This window comes from Abrus precatorius, unplaced genomic scaffold (genome assembly GCF_003935025.1).
Source record: "Abrus precatorius isolate BTA unplaced genomic scaffold, Abrus_2018 Scaffold11, whole genome shotgun sequence".
Taxonomy (NCBI): Eukaryota; Viridiplantae; Streptophyta; class Magnoliopsida; order Fabales; family Fabaceae; genus Abrus; species Abrus precatorius.
The window spans coordinates 8,971,818-8,986,304 of record NW_020874303.1 but is presented as its reverse complement, the minus strand read 5'-3'; the positions used below and the strand labels follow the sequence as shown (position 1 = coordinate 8,986,304).

Genomic DNA, 14,487 nt, shown 5'->3' with positions numbered 1-14,487 from the left:
CATGATTGACACTTAAAAACAAGGTTTATTAGAGAGGCAATAGAGATTGACTCGAATCACATGCTTGCTTGTCTTTATCCACACCTTCACACATGTTAAGCAGTATTTAATTTTAAGAAAAATAGTAGTACTACACTTTCTAACATCCTTATTTAAACTTACTCTTAATTTAATGATTTTCACAAAATTTTTTGTATTTGTCAAAAAATTTCAATCAATAAATGAGTATATTAAAAAATGTTAAAAGTAATATATTCCTTTCACTCTTTTTAATTTCAATATTACTTCAAAACATATATAAAATTGAGCTCTAAAATGCCTTCAATAGATGTCCCACCAATTGGAGAGTAGTATGTTTTTGCAATATAAATATTCAATAAGCAGGATTCCATGGTGTTCTTAATATTTTTGGGAAAGGAGGATTTGTTAATATACAGGCTTGGTGGCTTGGGCATGATGGAAAACAGGTGTTTATGGTGTCCATTATGGACCTGAATGGTACCTCTTGACATAATTGGGCTTCTTAAATGTCCATCACACTATTGCATCTACCATTACTTTCCATCTCCAAATTTTCTACCCTTTCCCTTTCCTTTTGTTCTAACTAAGAAAGCGTATATTCCCACATTGAGAAAATTGGGTCAAAAGCGCTTCCAAAAGTAGCGTTTCAACAAAACAACTTTGGACCAATGACCGACAAGAGAAGCATCTCTCCCTACAACACTATATGGTACAGCAAGATCTAAATTTCTGAGGGCCATATAGGCCACCCCATCATATAAAAATTTGACAAAAATATCCAAATTAAATCACTTAATAAGCGAGAGTAATGATGATTAATGATACCCACATAAGCAAAATTTCTTTAAACAAATTGCAAAAGAAAAAGAATGATGAACAAAGCTTGGTTGGAAAGCCACGCTTGTGTTAGGCTTTTTCCTATGCTTCATGGTCCCACCACACACCTTAGTATCCTTTTTCTCATGTGAATGACCATAGGCCAAAAAATGTGCCACCTGCCATAGCCGTCCCACAACGGAAAGAAACTTGCACCCTTGCAAATCTCTAACCGCCCTTCTATTTCATGACTCTAGATACACAGAATCATGGATACAAGTTAGATGGTAGTATTTTTGTTAGTAGTTACACTTCAAGTGCTGAAAGCACAAGGGGTGACAAAAAGTTATTTTGGATGGTGGAGGCTTACATAAAGTTGGAAACTTTGGGTCCCTATTGGCATTTACTATGCATGGTGGAACCCCTTCTGTGGCTCAACTTTCACAATCTTCTTTTCCTTTCTTTTAGGCATGTTTAATATGAGAGCCTTTCTTCAACTCATTGACATTTGACTTTGGACATAATGGCCTTTCAGTAACGTGTGCTTGAAATAGAAGTTGATATACCCATGATCTCTTTTCCCCTATCCAACCAATATACCAACACCCTCAATTGTTTCAAATTGTCATCGCTGGCTGTAATATGTAAATTCTAGCTTGTTAAATTTTTAATCTTTACCCTTTTTTGTATTTTAATTTCTCACAAGTATCTTTCATATGATATAAGCATGTTTAAGGCATAGTCATGCATTAAATGTAGGTACCTTCCTCCTAATTAAAGTTGAATATATTAATGTTAAATTATTATACATAATCAATTATGAATGAATCTTTACCGTTACTGAAATCTAACCATGGGACTGTAATTACTCTACCAACACATGACAAGTAACACCAGCTGTGTATGCTATGCTACTACTCACCATAATACCAAATAATACAACCTGACCAGCCCATAACAAATCAATTAAAATATAAAAATCAAAATTATCATGTACAAAAAATATTATTCAAAATTATCAGCTGGGCGGTGGTTCATTCTTCGTATCGCTTAAGCAACATGGCCCCACTTATGTGATCATGTTGCATGCTGCAGACACATGAATTGAATATTTGAATCATTTTTTTTATACACATTTTTTCTGGGGCTTCTCTTGGTGCCAAGTCAGCATCTGTCGTGGAAGGAGCGAAAAAAAAAAGTACATGGGACTGAGGAGAAAAAGGTGGTAAGGTAAGGTAAGGGAATGGTTGCTACCCCTTTAGCTTTAAAGAGTTAACCACCCTGGCATTTCCACTGCTTTTGTTTTCCTTTTGGACATTCCTTTCTGCTTTCTGAGTCTCTGCAACACACACCCACACACCAGCATTCTTTAAGATACAACACCACCCTCTTCCTTGTAGCTTTGAAACATCCATTCATCTTGGTCTAGTTCCACAAGCCACCATTCTGATTTTCATGATCAGCTGAGTTTAGCATCATGGTGAGAATCTGAACAGAAAAACAGTAGTTTTCTTTTCTGTGTTGTTGATCCTCCTATTTTTTGGTGTTGGATCATATGTTTTAACTTTGATGCCTTGTTGGGATTGGTTCAGGGAACACCTGTGAACATCATTGTTGGATCACAGGTTTGGGCAGAGGATCCTGAGGCTGCATGGATTGATGGTGAGGTGATAGAAATCAATGGCACAAATGCCACCATCATTGCCTCAAATGGGAAAAAAGTAAGGCTATTACTTGATCATAAAATTGGAGTGATCAAAGTACTGTCATTTATTAGTGAAACAATGCAAAACTTGATAGGAGTAATTCCATATCGTAGATGTTAACATAACATGTGTTTTAGAGATAGGTGCAGAACTTTGCTTTTTTATTTGAATAGCATGGCCAATTTGGATCCTAATGGTAGCCATGAAATAGCTTGAAGAAAGACTTTAGGGAATTTCATCATCTGCAATTTTGTTTTTCTGTTCTGTGATTGGATTGGACCGAATTATTTTTTGTAAAGTTAAAATTATAATTGTGTTTATTTTTGTGACAATAAAGCTAAAACGTGATCAGATGTCAACGTATATATGTAGAAAAGAAAAGGATTAACCCAAGAGAGATGATGCAGGATTTTGTTAGCTTGATGGCAGAGACAATATAGGTTGAAAAAATAACATCAATATGAAATTTCAGCACAAAAGCTCCAGCCACAATTTTCAGCCTCATTACCAATTTAGAATCAGTAGTCATTAAAAATAAGGAATTATTCTTTTATAAACATTTTTTTTAAATAAGATTTTTTGAAATACAGTATTATAAAGACATAACTAGTTATTCAAATAAGAAACTTACAGTTCATATCGAATCAGGTGTTTATCACTTGCCAAAAGCTATACCTGATAGTCAAGTCACAACTTGTTTATAATTTCACAAGCTTAAGAACCATAATTTGATTGGATTCTGACCCATCACAGCCTTGTTCAGCAAAAATACTCAGAATTTGGATACTTGAAGTGCAAGCATAAAGAGGCACATAAACTAAACATTAGCATTGCCCTCAATTTCAGGTGGTAGCTGAAATTTCAAGTATATACCCCAAAGATACAGAGGCACCACCTGCAGGAGTTGATGACATGACCAAGCTAGCATACCTCCATGAGCCAGGAGTCTTGTATAACCTTGCATGTCGTTTTTCTCTTAATGAGATATATGTGAGTCACAACCAGTTAAAATCTCAATATATTTTATAGACAATGATATAAAGAAAAGAGGCAAAACCTGACACTTATAAATGAAATAAACAGACGTATACAGGGAATATCTTAATTGCAGTGAATCCATTTCGAAGACTACCACACTTGTATGATATCCATATGATGGAGCAGTACAAAGGAGCAGCATTTGGAGAGCTGAGTCCTCACCTTTTTGCTGTAGCAGACACGTGTTACAGGTATATTTATATCAATGTAGAAATTGATTCGGCACAAGTAAACTAGAAAACAATTGATTATGGAGTTGACTCAGTTAAATGTGTCAGGGCAATGATAAATGAAAATGGAAGTCAATCCATTTTGGTAAGTGGAGAGAGTGGAGCTGGAAAAACTGAGACAACTAAAATGCTAATGAGATATCTAGCATTCATGGGGGGTAGATCTGGCACAGAAGGAAGAACTGTGGAACAACAGGTTTTGGAGGTGAGTTTGAACTACTTACTTACATTGTTTCTTGGTTAACTCAATATGTCTATGCAGTGACATTTTCACTTCTGCAGTCCAATCCAGTGTTGGAAGCATTTGGAAATGCCAAAACTGTCAAAAACAACAATTCGAGGTAAATTGTATAGATATTATCTCAGGTCACATTTTCTATCATAATTTCCATAGTCGATCTTACAACATTATTGGAGTTTCTGGCAGTCGTTTTGGTAAATTTGTTGAAATTCAATTTGACAAGAATGGGAAGATTTCGGGAGCTGCAATCCGTACTTATCTCCTCGAAAGGTCACGGGTTTGCCAAGTCTCTGATCCAGAGAGAAACTATCATTGCTTTTACATGCTTTGTGCAGCACCACCGGAGGTAAACTTTCTATAATTATACTGAAAGAAATTCAGTAACATATCATTACCTCACAAAATCTAACACTTAAAAAGTTTCTTCATAGGATGTCAAGAAGTACAAGTTAGGGGATCCAAGGCAATTCCACTATCTTAATCAATCAAACTGTTATGAAGTGTCAAATGTAGATGATGCAAAAGAATACTTGGAGACCAGAAATGCAATGGATATTGTAGGCATTGGCCAAGAAGAGCAGGTATTGGACTAATGCATCAGTGCATCACATTTTAATGAAAGCAGTGATTTCTTTTTATCCAAATATTTGATGAAAGAAAAATTCCTTCCACAGGAAGCTATCTTTCGTGTAGTTGCTGCAATCCTCCACCTTGGAAACATTGACTTTGTCAAAGGGAAAGAAGTTGATTCTTCCAAATTGAAAGATGATAAATCACTCTTACACCTTCGAACAGCTGCAGAGTTATTCATGTAAAAACCTCAATCCTCCCATCTAAACCATATAATCCCTATGCTTCACTATTGGTATATCTTGACATATTTACGTTGCAGGTGTGATGAGAAAGCACTAGAAGACTCACTTTGCAAGCGTGTCATTGTTACTCCTGATGGTAACATTACCAAACCACTAGACCCAGAAGCAGCTGCCTTGAGCCGAGATGCTTTGGCAAAGACTGTGTATTCCAGATTGTTTGATTGGTAAAAACAAACTAAGCCAATTGCACTAACATGTAACTAACCTCATTCTGTAGTCTGACACTAATGTTAAACTAGGACATTAACAATCCAAGAATTGTGATGTCAAGGAAGCATACTAGTCCAATACAACATTATTTATAATACTTCACTAAATCTCCTCTGAAACAATGCTTCTATGGACATATTTTCAGTTTTGAGACAAGGAATAACACATTCTAAATGCATTCTTCAATCTGGCAGGATTGTTGACAAGATTAACAGTTCCATTGGTCAAGATTCCAATGCAGTAAGCATAATAGGAGTCCTTGACATTTATGGGTTTGAAAGCTTCAAAATCAACAGGTAAATAGGAAAATTATTATAAGTCAGAATTACAGTTTCTAAATCTCTATCTTATAATCTCATTTGTTTTCCATTTACAGTTTTGAGCAACTATGTATCAACCTAACAAATGAAAAGTTGCAACAACATTTTAATCAGGCAAGGTTATATCTTCTAAATATAGCTTGAGAATCATTGTTACTGCAAGTACATAATATAGAAATGCATCTATTTCAACAGCATGTATTCAAGATGGAGCAAGAAGAGTACACAAAGGAGGAAATCAATTGGAGCTATGTAGAATTCGTGGATAATCAGGATGTTCTTGATCTTATTGAGAAGGTAACTAGAGACTTTTGCATCATCATTGTTTGTGCAAGACCTTTTGTACCAGATAAAATTGTGAAACTAATATGTTCTGCATGCAGAAACCAGGGGGAATAATTGCTCTTCTTGATGAAGCCTGGTATGTCATTTCTTATTAAAAAAATCGTGAATATATTAAAATGACAAAACAGATAAACATATTATATTATAATATGCCTGCAAAAGAGTTCCTCAAAACAGTAGAGTATGGTAGCAGAACTTGCTTTGACAGATTTTATAACATGGCAGAAGTTGCAAATGAAATTTTAATTATATTCTTGTTTTCTGTAGCATGTTTCCCAAATCGACTCATGAGACTTTTGCACAAAAGATGTACCAGACATACAAAGCACACAAGCGCTTCAGCAAGCCAAAACTAGCTCGAACAGATTTCACAATTAACCACTATGCTGGAGATGTAAGCTGAGACAATTATAAAACTTTTTCTTGGCCATCCTATCAGAAAATTAAAACTGCTAATTCCTTGTCACAAAACCTTTTGATGCACAGGTCACATATCAAGCAGATTATTTTCTTGATAAAAATAAAGATTATGTTGTAGCAGAGCATCAAGCTCTTTTATGTGCTTCAAAGTGCTCATTTGTTGCTAATCTTTTCCCTCCTTTACCAGAGGAGACATCAAAGCAATCAAAATTCTCTTCCATTGGTTCACAGTTTAAGGTAAACATTTCAATTTCAACATTTACTAGTTCCACCTGTTTCTAGAAACTCTCAAGATCCATGAATTGCTTCTGAATCAAATCTTAATATGCAGCAACAACTGCAATCTCTCATGGAGACACTGAACACAACAGAACCCCATTACATAAGATGTGTGAAACCAAATACAGTTTTGCAGCCAGGAATCTTTGAGAACTTCAATGTCTTAAACCAGTTAAGATGTGGGGTAAGTTTAATTATTTGTTTTGTCTCTGATTAGTATTACTGTTCAGTGAATTTGAGAGATTCTCCCACCAATAACATTTACGGCACTACCCTTGCAGGGAGTACTTGAGGCAATAAGAATTAGTTGTGCAGGATATCCAACAAAAAGAACATTTGAAGAGTTTATTGATCGATTTGGAATGCTAGCCCCTGATGTCCTTGATGGGTAAAGACTATTCTAGTCTAAAAGAAAAAGAAAATGAAAATGATTTTTTTTTTAACTTTGATTTTCGTACTCGTATGGAATTCACAACTTCAAGAAAATAGAGAAAGAATGATGAATCAAAGATGTCAATACAATCATTGTTCAGTTAAACTACTTAAAGCATTACTTGGAAATAAAAATAAGAATTATCTATGCTGTAGCTCATATTATAGAGAATCAATTCAGGATCACATGAAAATAAATATCATAAATCTGTCTCTCATTGTCAAGTCCTATAAAGTGTGTTATGCTTCATACACCTATATGACAAATAATGCTTTCTTCTGTGCAGATCTGATGAGAAGAAGGCATCTATTTCCATCTGTGATAAGATGGGCTTAAAAGGTTATCAAGTAAGTCTATACATGGAAAAACATGTTATATGGAAGCAAAATGCATGATTATCCATAAAACTTCAGGAATTTTTGTGTTACAATCTCCAAAGCATTTTCTTCCTAATGTTTCAATCAGATGGGGAAAACAAAAGTGTTTCTCAGAGCTGGTCAGATGGCTGAATTAGATGCACGAAGAGCCGAAGTCCTAGCTAAAGCAGCTAGACGCATACAGAGACAAATCCGAACACATTTAACCAGAAAGGAGTTCATCACTCTGAGAAAGGCCACAATTCATATCCAGAAGATTTGGAGAGGTCACCTTTCTTCACAAAAAAACTAGTATTCTTAGTACACGTCTTCCTTTTGTTTAAGTGCATGATTGTTGTTACCTGTTAATGCTCTGTCCTAGCATTAACTGTACTTATTCTTCTGTGCACTTTATTATTTCAGCTAAACTTGCTCGGAGACTCTATGAGCATATGAGGAGGGAAGCAGCTTCTATCCGGATACAGAAACATGTGCGTGCACACAGAGCAAGAATATCTTATACATCATTACAAGCATCAGCTGTAGTTATTCAATCAGGGTTGAGAGCATTGGCCGCACGAAATGAATATAGGTACAGAAGAAGAACAAAGGCTTCAATAAAAATTCAGGTAAGCACATATTTAGAAGGAATGTCTAACACCAACATAAATCACATGCATAATGAAAAATAAAATTGGAATCCAAAATGTTGTTTCTTTGAAAATTCATCTAATTTTCTTAAATAAATAAAAACTTGTAGATACTTTGGATATGAGTGTACAAAATGTAATCACATTCTTTCCCTTTTATATTGATAATTGTAATTATTCCATTTAAATTCTTCTCACAGACACAATGGAGAAGAGTTCAAGCTCTTTCTGATTACAAACAGCAGAAGAAAGCAACTGTTACACTTCAATGTCTCTGGAGAGCTAGAGTAGCAAGGAAAGAGCTCAGAAAGCTTCGAATGGTGAGTTCTATTATTATGTATCATGTTCTAGAATTTCATGCCAATTATTTTAGCATATCTGCAAGGAAAAAAATGATTCAAAAGTAGAGGCATGGTCAACAATTTATGTTACTGTGCAGGCTGCAAGGGAAACTGGGGCACTTAAGGAAGCAAAGGACAAGTTGGAGAAGCGTGTTGAGGAGCTTACATGGAGACTAGATATTGAAAAGCACTTGAGGGTAGAGATTCTCAACTAGTTCCCCATGATAAACACCAAATGGATTTGAGTGAAATGGTTAATGACAGTAAAATTGAACAGTACAATTATAATTCAAAATAAGATTTTTTGCAGCAGTTTTAATCACTGACTAATACAGTGAAAACTATTCAAGATAATAGTGAGAAGAAAAACCTTGATTCATTCATAAAGAATTTTATCCACACCATCTAATCAGGAAAAATAACTTGCAGATGGATATTGAAGAAGCTAAAGGGCAAGAGATTGCAAAATTGCAAAATGCTTTACAAGAAATGCAAACTCAGCTAGATGAAGCTCACGCTGCAATTATACATGAGAAAGAAGCAGCAAAAATAGCAATTGAACAAGCACCACCAGTAATTAAAGAGGTACCTGTTGTGGACAACACCAAGCTAGAGTTACTGACAGATAAAAATGAGGAGCTGGAGGTAAATCAGAAACTGTCTCCTATATATTTGGAACAATGCATTCAAATGGTGGAACAATAAAATTACATTAAGTAACAGTTCCAGTATGTTATTGCATGTTACAATAAAAGGAGAATGTCATTTAGTAGTATATGAAAATGGTATTATCATAAACTAACGATGTACATCAAGAAACATTGAAAAATTCATTCATAAATTATGAAGTACTTCCAAATAATATAAAAAACAGTAAGGGTGGCATTTTTAAATCTTTTTTCAAAAAATATTATGTCTTTTACCACCAACAAATTAAAATAATAATAATAATAATAAATTTCCAGAGGCAATATAGGAAGAATGATAAAACAAAGTGATTAACAGTGTAGATTTCAGGATCATTCACAGAAAAAGAAATTACAAACTACCTTGTGTAAGAAAACATGATTTCACTCATTTTTGGTAAGGTAGTAAACACTGCCAATACAGCAATGTGGGGCATATGAAGCATACCATATTACTGGATGTGATTCTGAAAGAAATAGAAATACATCAAATGTTGTTGAAAAAAGGAGAACAAATTAAAGTAGAAAGTCCAAATATAAATATGATGCACTGTCACAGTTGCATAGAAACAGCTCAGCATATATAAAAACATTGCACTTGACACTTAATATGATGACAAATAATTAAATTAATGTTCTGAAACTGCAGACTGAAGTAGAAGAGCTGAAAAAGAAGATTAAGGAGTTTGAAGAAAGGTGCTCAGAAATTGAAAATGAGAATCAAGCAAGGATGAAAGAGGCAGAAGAAGCACAGTTTAAAGCAACACAACTTCAGGAGACTATTGAAAGGTTGTTAACTAATATTAGTCACACCATATCTCTTCCACTATAAACTGGCATTGACTGTCTATTCTTTAGTACTCCAGATTAGAATTGAGTTTGTCAAACCTTGAGTCCGAGAATCAGGTTCTATGCCAGCAGGCTTTGGTAGAATCAAAAAATGAAGAACTCTCCAAAGAGATCAAAATGTAAGATCTAATACATTATTTGAACCATTTATTATTATTTCTATTCTTGGGCAATATTTTGCTGCTGCCTGCCGGAGACAATTAGTATAATGTGGCTGCATTTGAATGTAGCCAATAGAAGACATCACGCGCTTATCTCTTCTTTAAGGGTTACATGTTTTGAGGGACACAGTTCCCTTAGCAAAGGGGGATACACAAATGATACACCAAAATGAGCCTGGGTTTATCCAGTAGTTGTTCATGAAATAGATTTTAACAAATCTAATGATAACAGCATAAGTATGGATGCTATGATAAAATGTCCTTTTCTTCCATTTTAGAAGTTTTTAATTCACTGCATTTTGATAATGCTAATAAATAGATAGTTTCAGTGAATATTTACTGTTTTTTGATTAAATATCACATAATTTCTACTCCATGACACAGGCCATAGTTTGTATTTTTATTGTTCTACACAAGGTGGATTACAAACCATTAAACTAGAAATAAATTGAGGAAGGATAAAACTGCAACCAACATATACACACTTTCAAAATACTAAAATTTTCATGTTGTCTCTAGCCTGAAGGGTCAGATAGCAAATCTAGAATCAGAAAATGAATTCCTACGGAGCCAGGCAGCTGCTGCTATTGAGCAGAAAGTTCATCCAGAAAAAATAGAAACAGACCATGAAGTTACTATTGTAGAACAGATGCAACCAACAGTTATTGTTGATAATATGACTGCACAAATCAAGGTATGGTAATTTAAGTTTTCCCTTATATTACTATGTATTATGTAATAATTATCTTTTATTATGATGCAGACTTTGGATAATGGAAATCAAACAGAGGAAGAATTGATTGCAAGAAAAGTATTTTACAATTTTCCTCATTTACTTTTAAAGAATTAGTGTATGTAATCAATAATAGTATGCTAATTGCAAATAATAAAATTATATCTACAGGAACCAAGAGCACCAGTTTACTTACTTACAAAACAAAGATCACTCACAGACAGGCAGCAGGTATGTTTTTAAAAACAAAACCATGTCAGGGAATGAAAGTATAAAATGACAGATCTTGAGAGATCATGTAGATGCCCACTACAATAAATGGTACTTACAGTGTCCACATCTATTGTAACAGGAAAGTCATGATGCGCTGCTCAAGTGTCTCACGGAAGATAAACGATTTGAGAAAAACAGACCAGCAGTTGCTTGTGTTGTTTATAAATCACTTCTTCATTGGCGATCCTTTGAAGCAGAGAAGACACATATATTTGACAAAATTACACATGCTATCCGATCATCTATAGAGGTAGTATCCTTAGTTCACCAACAAAGATTAAAAAACTCTAACTAAAACATCAGCACTTCAACAAACTGCAATTGTTCATATAGTTGTGTGAAAGCAATTTACATTTTATGTTCTGGTAGAGTCAAGAAGGAGGGATCCATGATCTAGCGTACTGGCTTTCAACAACTTCAACACTTCTGTTTTATCTACAATGCACAATAAAGGCCAGCAATACAACCAAGCCAGTGTCACGCAACCGAAACTCCCCTGCCACTCTGTTTGGGAAAATGGCCCAAGTAAGCTTTTCAAAAGTGAAAAGATTTAGTGCATTAAAAATCAGTGTTAAAAATATAACAATGTTTGATACAAATTCAGGGTTTACGTTCATCCTCGATGGGCTTGGGAATTTCAAGTGGCTACAGTGGAATGGTGGACAAGTCAAATGATCAATCTAAAGTGGAAGCAAAATACCCAGCTATTCTGTTCAAGCAACATTTAACTGCATATGTTGAGAAGATATATGGAATGATCCGTGATAGTTTAAAGAAAGAGATTAGCCCATTCTTAAATTTGTGTATACAAGTAAGCATCATGTTTAAGATAAAATTCCTAAATACAACAGAAATTTAGGAATTGGTTGATTAGATCGGTATTTTATCATCATTGGCAGGCACCAAGAGCCATAAGGACTAGATCAATAAGAGGGTCATCCAGAAACATCCATTCAAATATAGTTGCAAAACAACAGGCATTGCATATGCACTGGAAAGGCATTGTGAGCAAGTTAGATGATGCCTTGGGTATATTATCTGATAACTATGTAAGCATGAATTACTCACTTAACATTGCTTTGGCTAGGTTGTATTTATCAGAGAAGAGATTCCCTAATATTCTATATCTTGTGACTTTAGGTCCCTCCCATCATAACTAGGAAGATATTTAGTCAGGTTTTTTCATTCATGAATGTCCAACTCTTTAATAGGTGAGCAGAATTTCCATTCAATTGCATTAAATATATTTGGAGTAGAAAATGTTGATTCAATTCAATACAAATTCTCATGAAGTTTTGAAAACTTTGGTGAGGCAGTTTGTTGCTTCGTCGTGAATGCTGTTCCTTTAGCAATGGAGAATATTTGAAGGCAGGTTTGCATGAGTTGGAACTATGGTGTCTTAAAGCAACAGATCAGGTACCTTAGATATTTGCTATAACCTATGCCAAGAATGGAAAGGGAAGAGTTTATCTTTTTTGGATTATTTGCAGTTTGCTGGGACATCTTGGGATGAACTCAAACACATACGCCAAGCAGTGGGATTTCTGGTATACATTCTCGGATCAAGATTATGAGAGTGCACTCTTTCCCACCCCATTCCTCAATATTCAACTTTTAGAATGCATTGTTATGCAGGTTTTGCATCAAAAGACTCAAAAATCTTTGGAGGAGATCACAAGTGAACTCTGCCCGGTAACTCTACTAGTACTACCTCATCTATCAAAGGCACCGTATGCATAATGAGTATCTGACATAGTTTTCTATCTTGAACCTGTCTGGATTGAAGTAGATTTCATCTAACTTGTAGATCTCTATTAAGAATGAGTTTAATTTAATTTTGATCAGAAGAACGTGTTAAAAGTTCCAGGAAAAGAGTATGATTTTAACTCTAATTGTCAAGTATCATTTCTTGTTTATTATTCGTATATCAGGTGTTAAGTATTCCACAAATATACCGCATTGGAACCATGTTTTGGGATGATAAGTATGGAGCACAGGGATTATCTCCAGAGGTAAGTCCTTGTCTCACCAACCGTGTTTAGCTCTACTGTATGTTTGTGTACATCTTTTCCAAGCAAAACATGCAAAAGTTCTGTTTGCTTGGGAAGGTATTTTAACTTTTTAAAAAAATAAGATATTTCTGAAACAAAGTAAGTCTGAAACTGGAATTCAGACTAACACTTCAGTTAAGGGATTTGCATCTCAACTGATTATTGCTAAGATGTACAATATTAAAGACAGATAACAAAGGAGCAATACTTTTATAAAAGGCTTAAATATGTTTTTGCTCCTAAAACTTTTGCAAGATTTTGATTTTAGTCCCTCAATTTTTTTTAGTTTTAGTCCCTAATTTTTCTAAATTTAGCATTAGTCCTTCTCATTGACATGGCCTAACAAAAATCTGACACATGGCATAAAAAATCTGACACGTGACAGCCTCTTATTTAGCCATGCCATCACTAGGGTTTAAACTGTTAAATTTAGAAAAATCAGAGACCAAAACAAAAAAAAAGGAATTTGAAGGGACTAAAATTAAAATTAAACATATTTAAGCCTTGAAAAAAATATTCATAATCAACCTCCAATAATAAGATTGAAAACCATAGATATGGTCAGTCCATAAAAACCTAGTTGCTCTAGGACAAGTAATCAAAACTCAAAACAGAACAAAAAAACCGTATTTCTATACAGGAAATTGAACTAGACTATTTATATCCTAATTCCTAACACCAATACAACTGAGTGACCCTAATTTCCCAATGAGAGTACATACCCCAAGAATTAATACAACAGGCATCATACATTAATTACTATCATAACTTCATTCTGCATTAAACAAGCTTATCACACATGATAAAGATCTTTCAATTCTTTCTTTCTTTTTCTGTTCTAACTGTTGTTTTTACAGGTCATTAGCAGAATGAGAGTACTTATTACAGAAGACTCAATAAACATACACAATAATTCATTCCTTTTGGAAGTGGATTCCAGGTAAATTAATCTTTAACATGCTTCTAGATCCATTTTGATTTCCTCCTTTTTCACACTCCAAATCCAAAAGTCATTTCCCAGCCAATAGAAACACATATTGCTGACAAGCTATTGCACTTGTTCCTTGCACAAAACACAGCATACCATTCTTAATGGAGGAGATGTTCCGATCCATGAGTGACATACGCCTATCGGATATGGATGTGGATCCACCACCAATCCTCAGGCAAAGGTCTGACTTCCAATTCTTGTTGCAACAAATGGATAGTGACTCTCAGTGAGCTCGTGAGAGTTTGGAACTGATACATAGTTATAGTTTATGTTTTGCATTGATTTAATTTTATTTGGGTTTGGTGTGAAGAGAGTAATTGAGTGGTGAGGTGAGGAATTGTAATTAGTCTATTTATTTATTCTAATTTTTTCATTTGTTTTTAGGGAAGATTCCATTTATTTATTTTATTTTTATTTATGTAAGGCTTCCTATCAAGGAAGGCCACAGTGAATTTTGACAAT

The 14,487-nt window shown here is 34.5% G+C and overlaps 1 protein-coding gene across 1 annotated transcript; it reads left to right on the top strand.

Moving 5' to 3' along the window:
* Positions 1-2,151: 2,151 nt before the first annotated feature.
* LOC113856201 (myosin-12) lies at positions 2,152-14,354 on the top strand. The gene is made up of 40 exons (XM_027487925.1): positions 2,152-2,317; positions 2,430-2,558; positions 3,390-3,533; positions 3,627-3,772; positions 3,860-4,016; positions 4,094-4,152; positions 4,239-4,398; positions 4,484-4,633; positions 4,727-4,863; positions 4,945-5,091; positions 5,332-5,433; positions 5,514-5,571; positions 5,653-5,754; positions 5,841-5,878; positions 6,070-6,196; positions 6,289-6,459; positions 6,554-6,685; positions 6,783-6,889; positions 7,221-7,281; positions 7,400-7,577; positions 7,714-7,919; positions 8,141-8,260; positions 8,380-8,478; positions 8,711-8,926; positions 9,617-9,756; positions 9,834-9,935; positions 10,497-10,671; positions 10,741-10,788; positions 10,882-10,941; positions 11,063-11,233; positions 11,353-11,508; positions 11,588-11,794; positions 11,883-12,032; positions 12,124-12,194; positions 12,300-12,399; positions 12,474-12,530; positions 12,619-12,675; positions 12,915-12,995; positions 13,892-13,974; positions 14,114-14,354. The coding sequence occupies exons 1-40, from the start codon at positions 2,315-2,317 to the stop codon at positions 14,253-14,255; spliced, it is 4,749 nt and encodes a 1,582-aa protein (XP_027343726.1). The 5' UTR covers positions 2,152-2,314; the 3' UTR covers positions 14,256-14,354.
* The last annotated feature ends 133 nt before the right edge of the window (positions 14,355-14,487 follow it).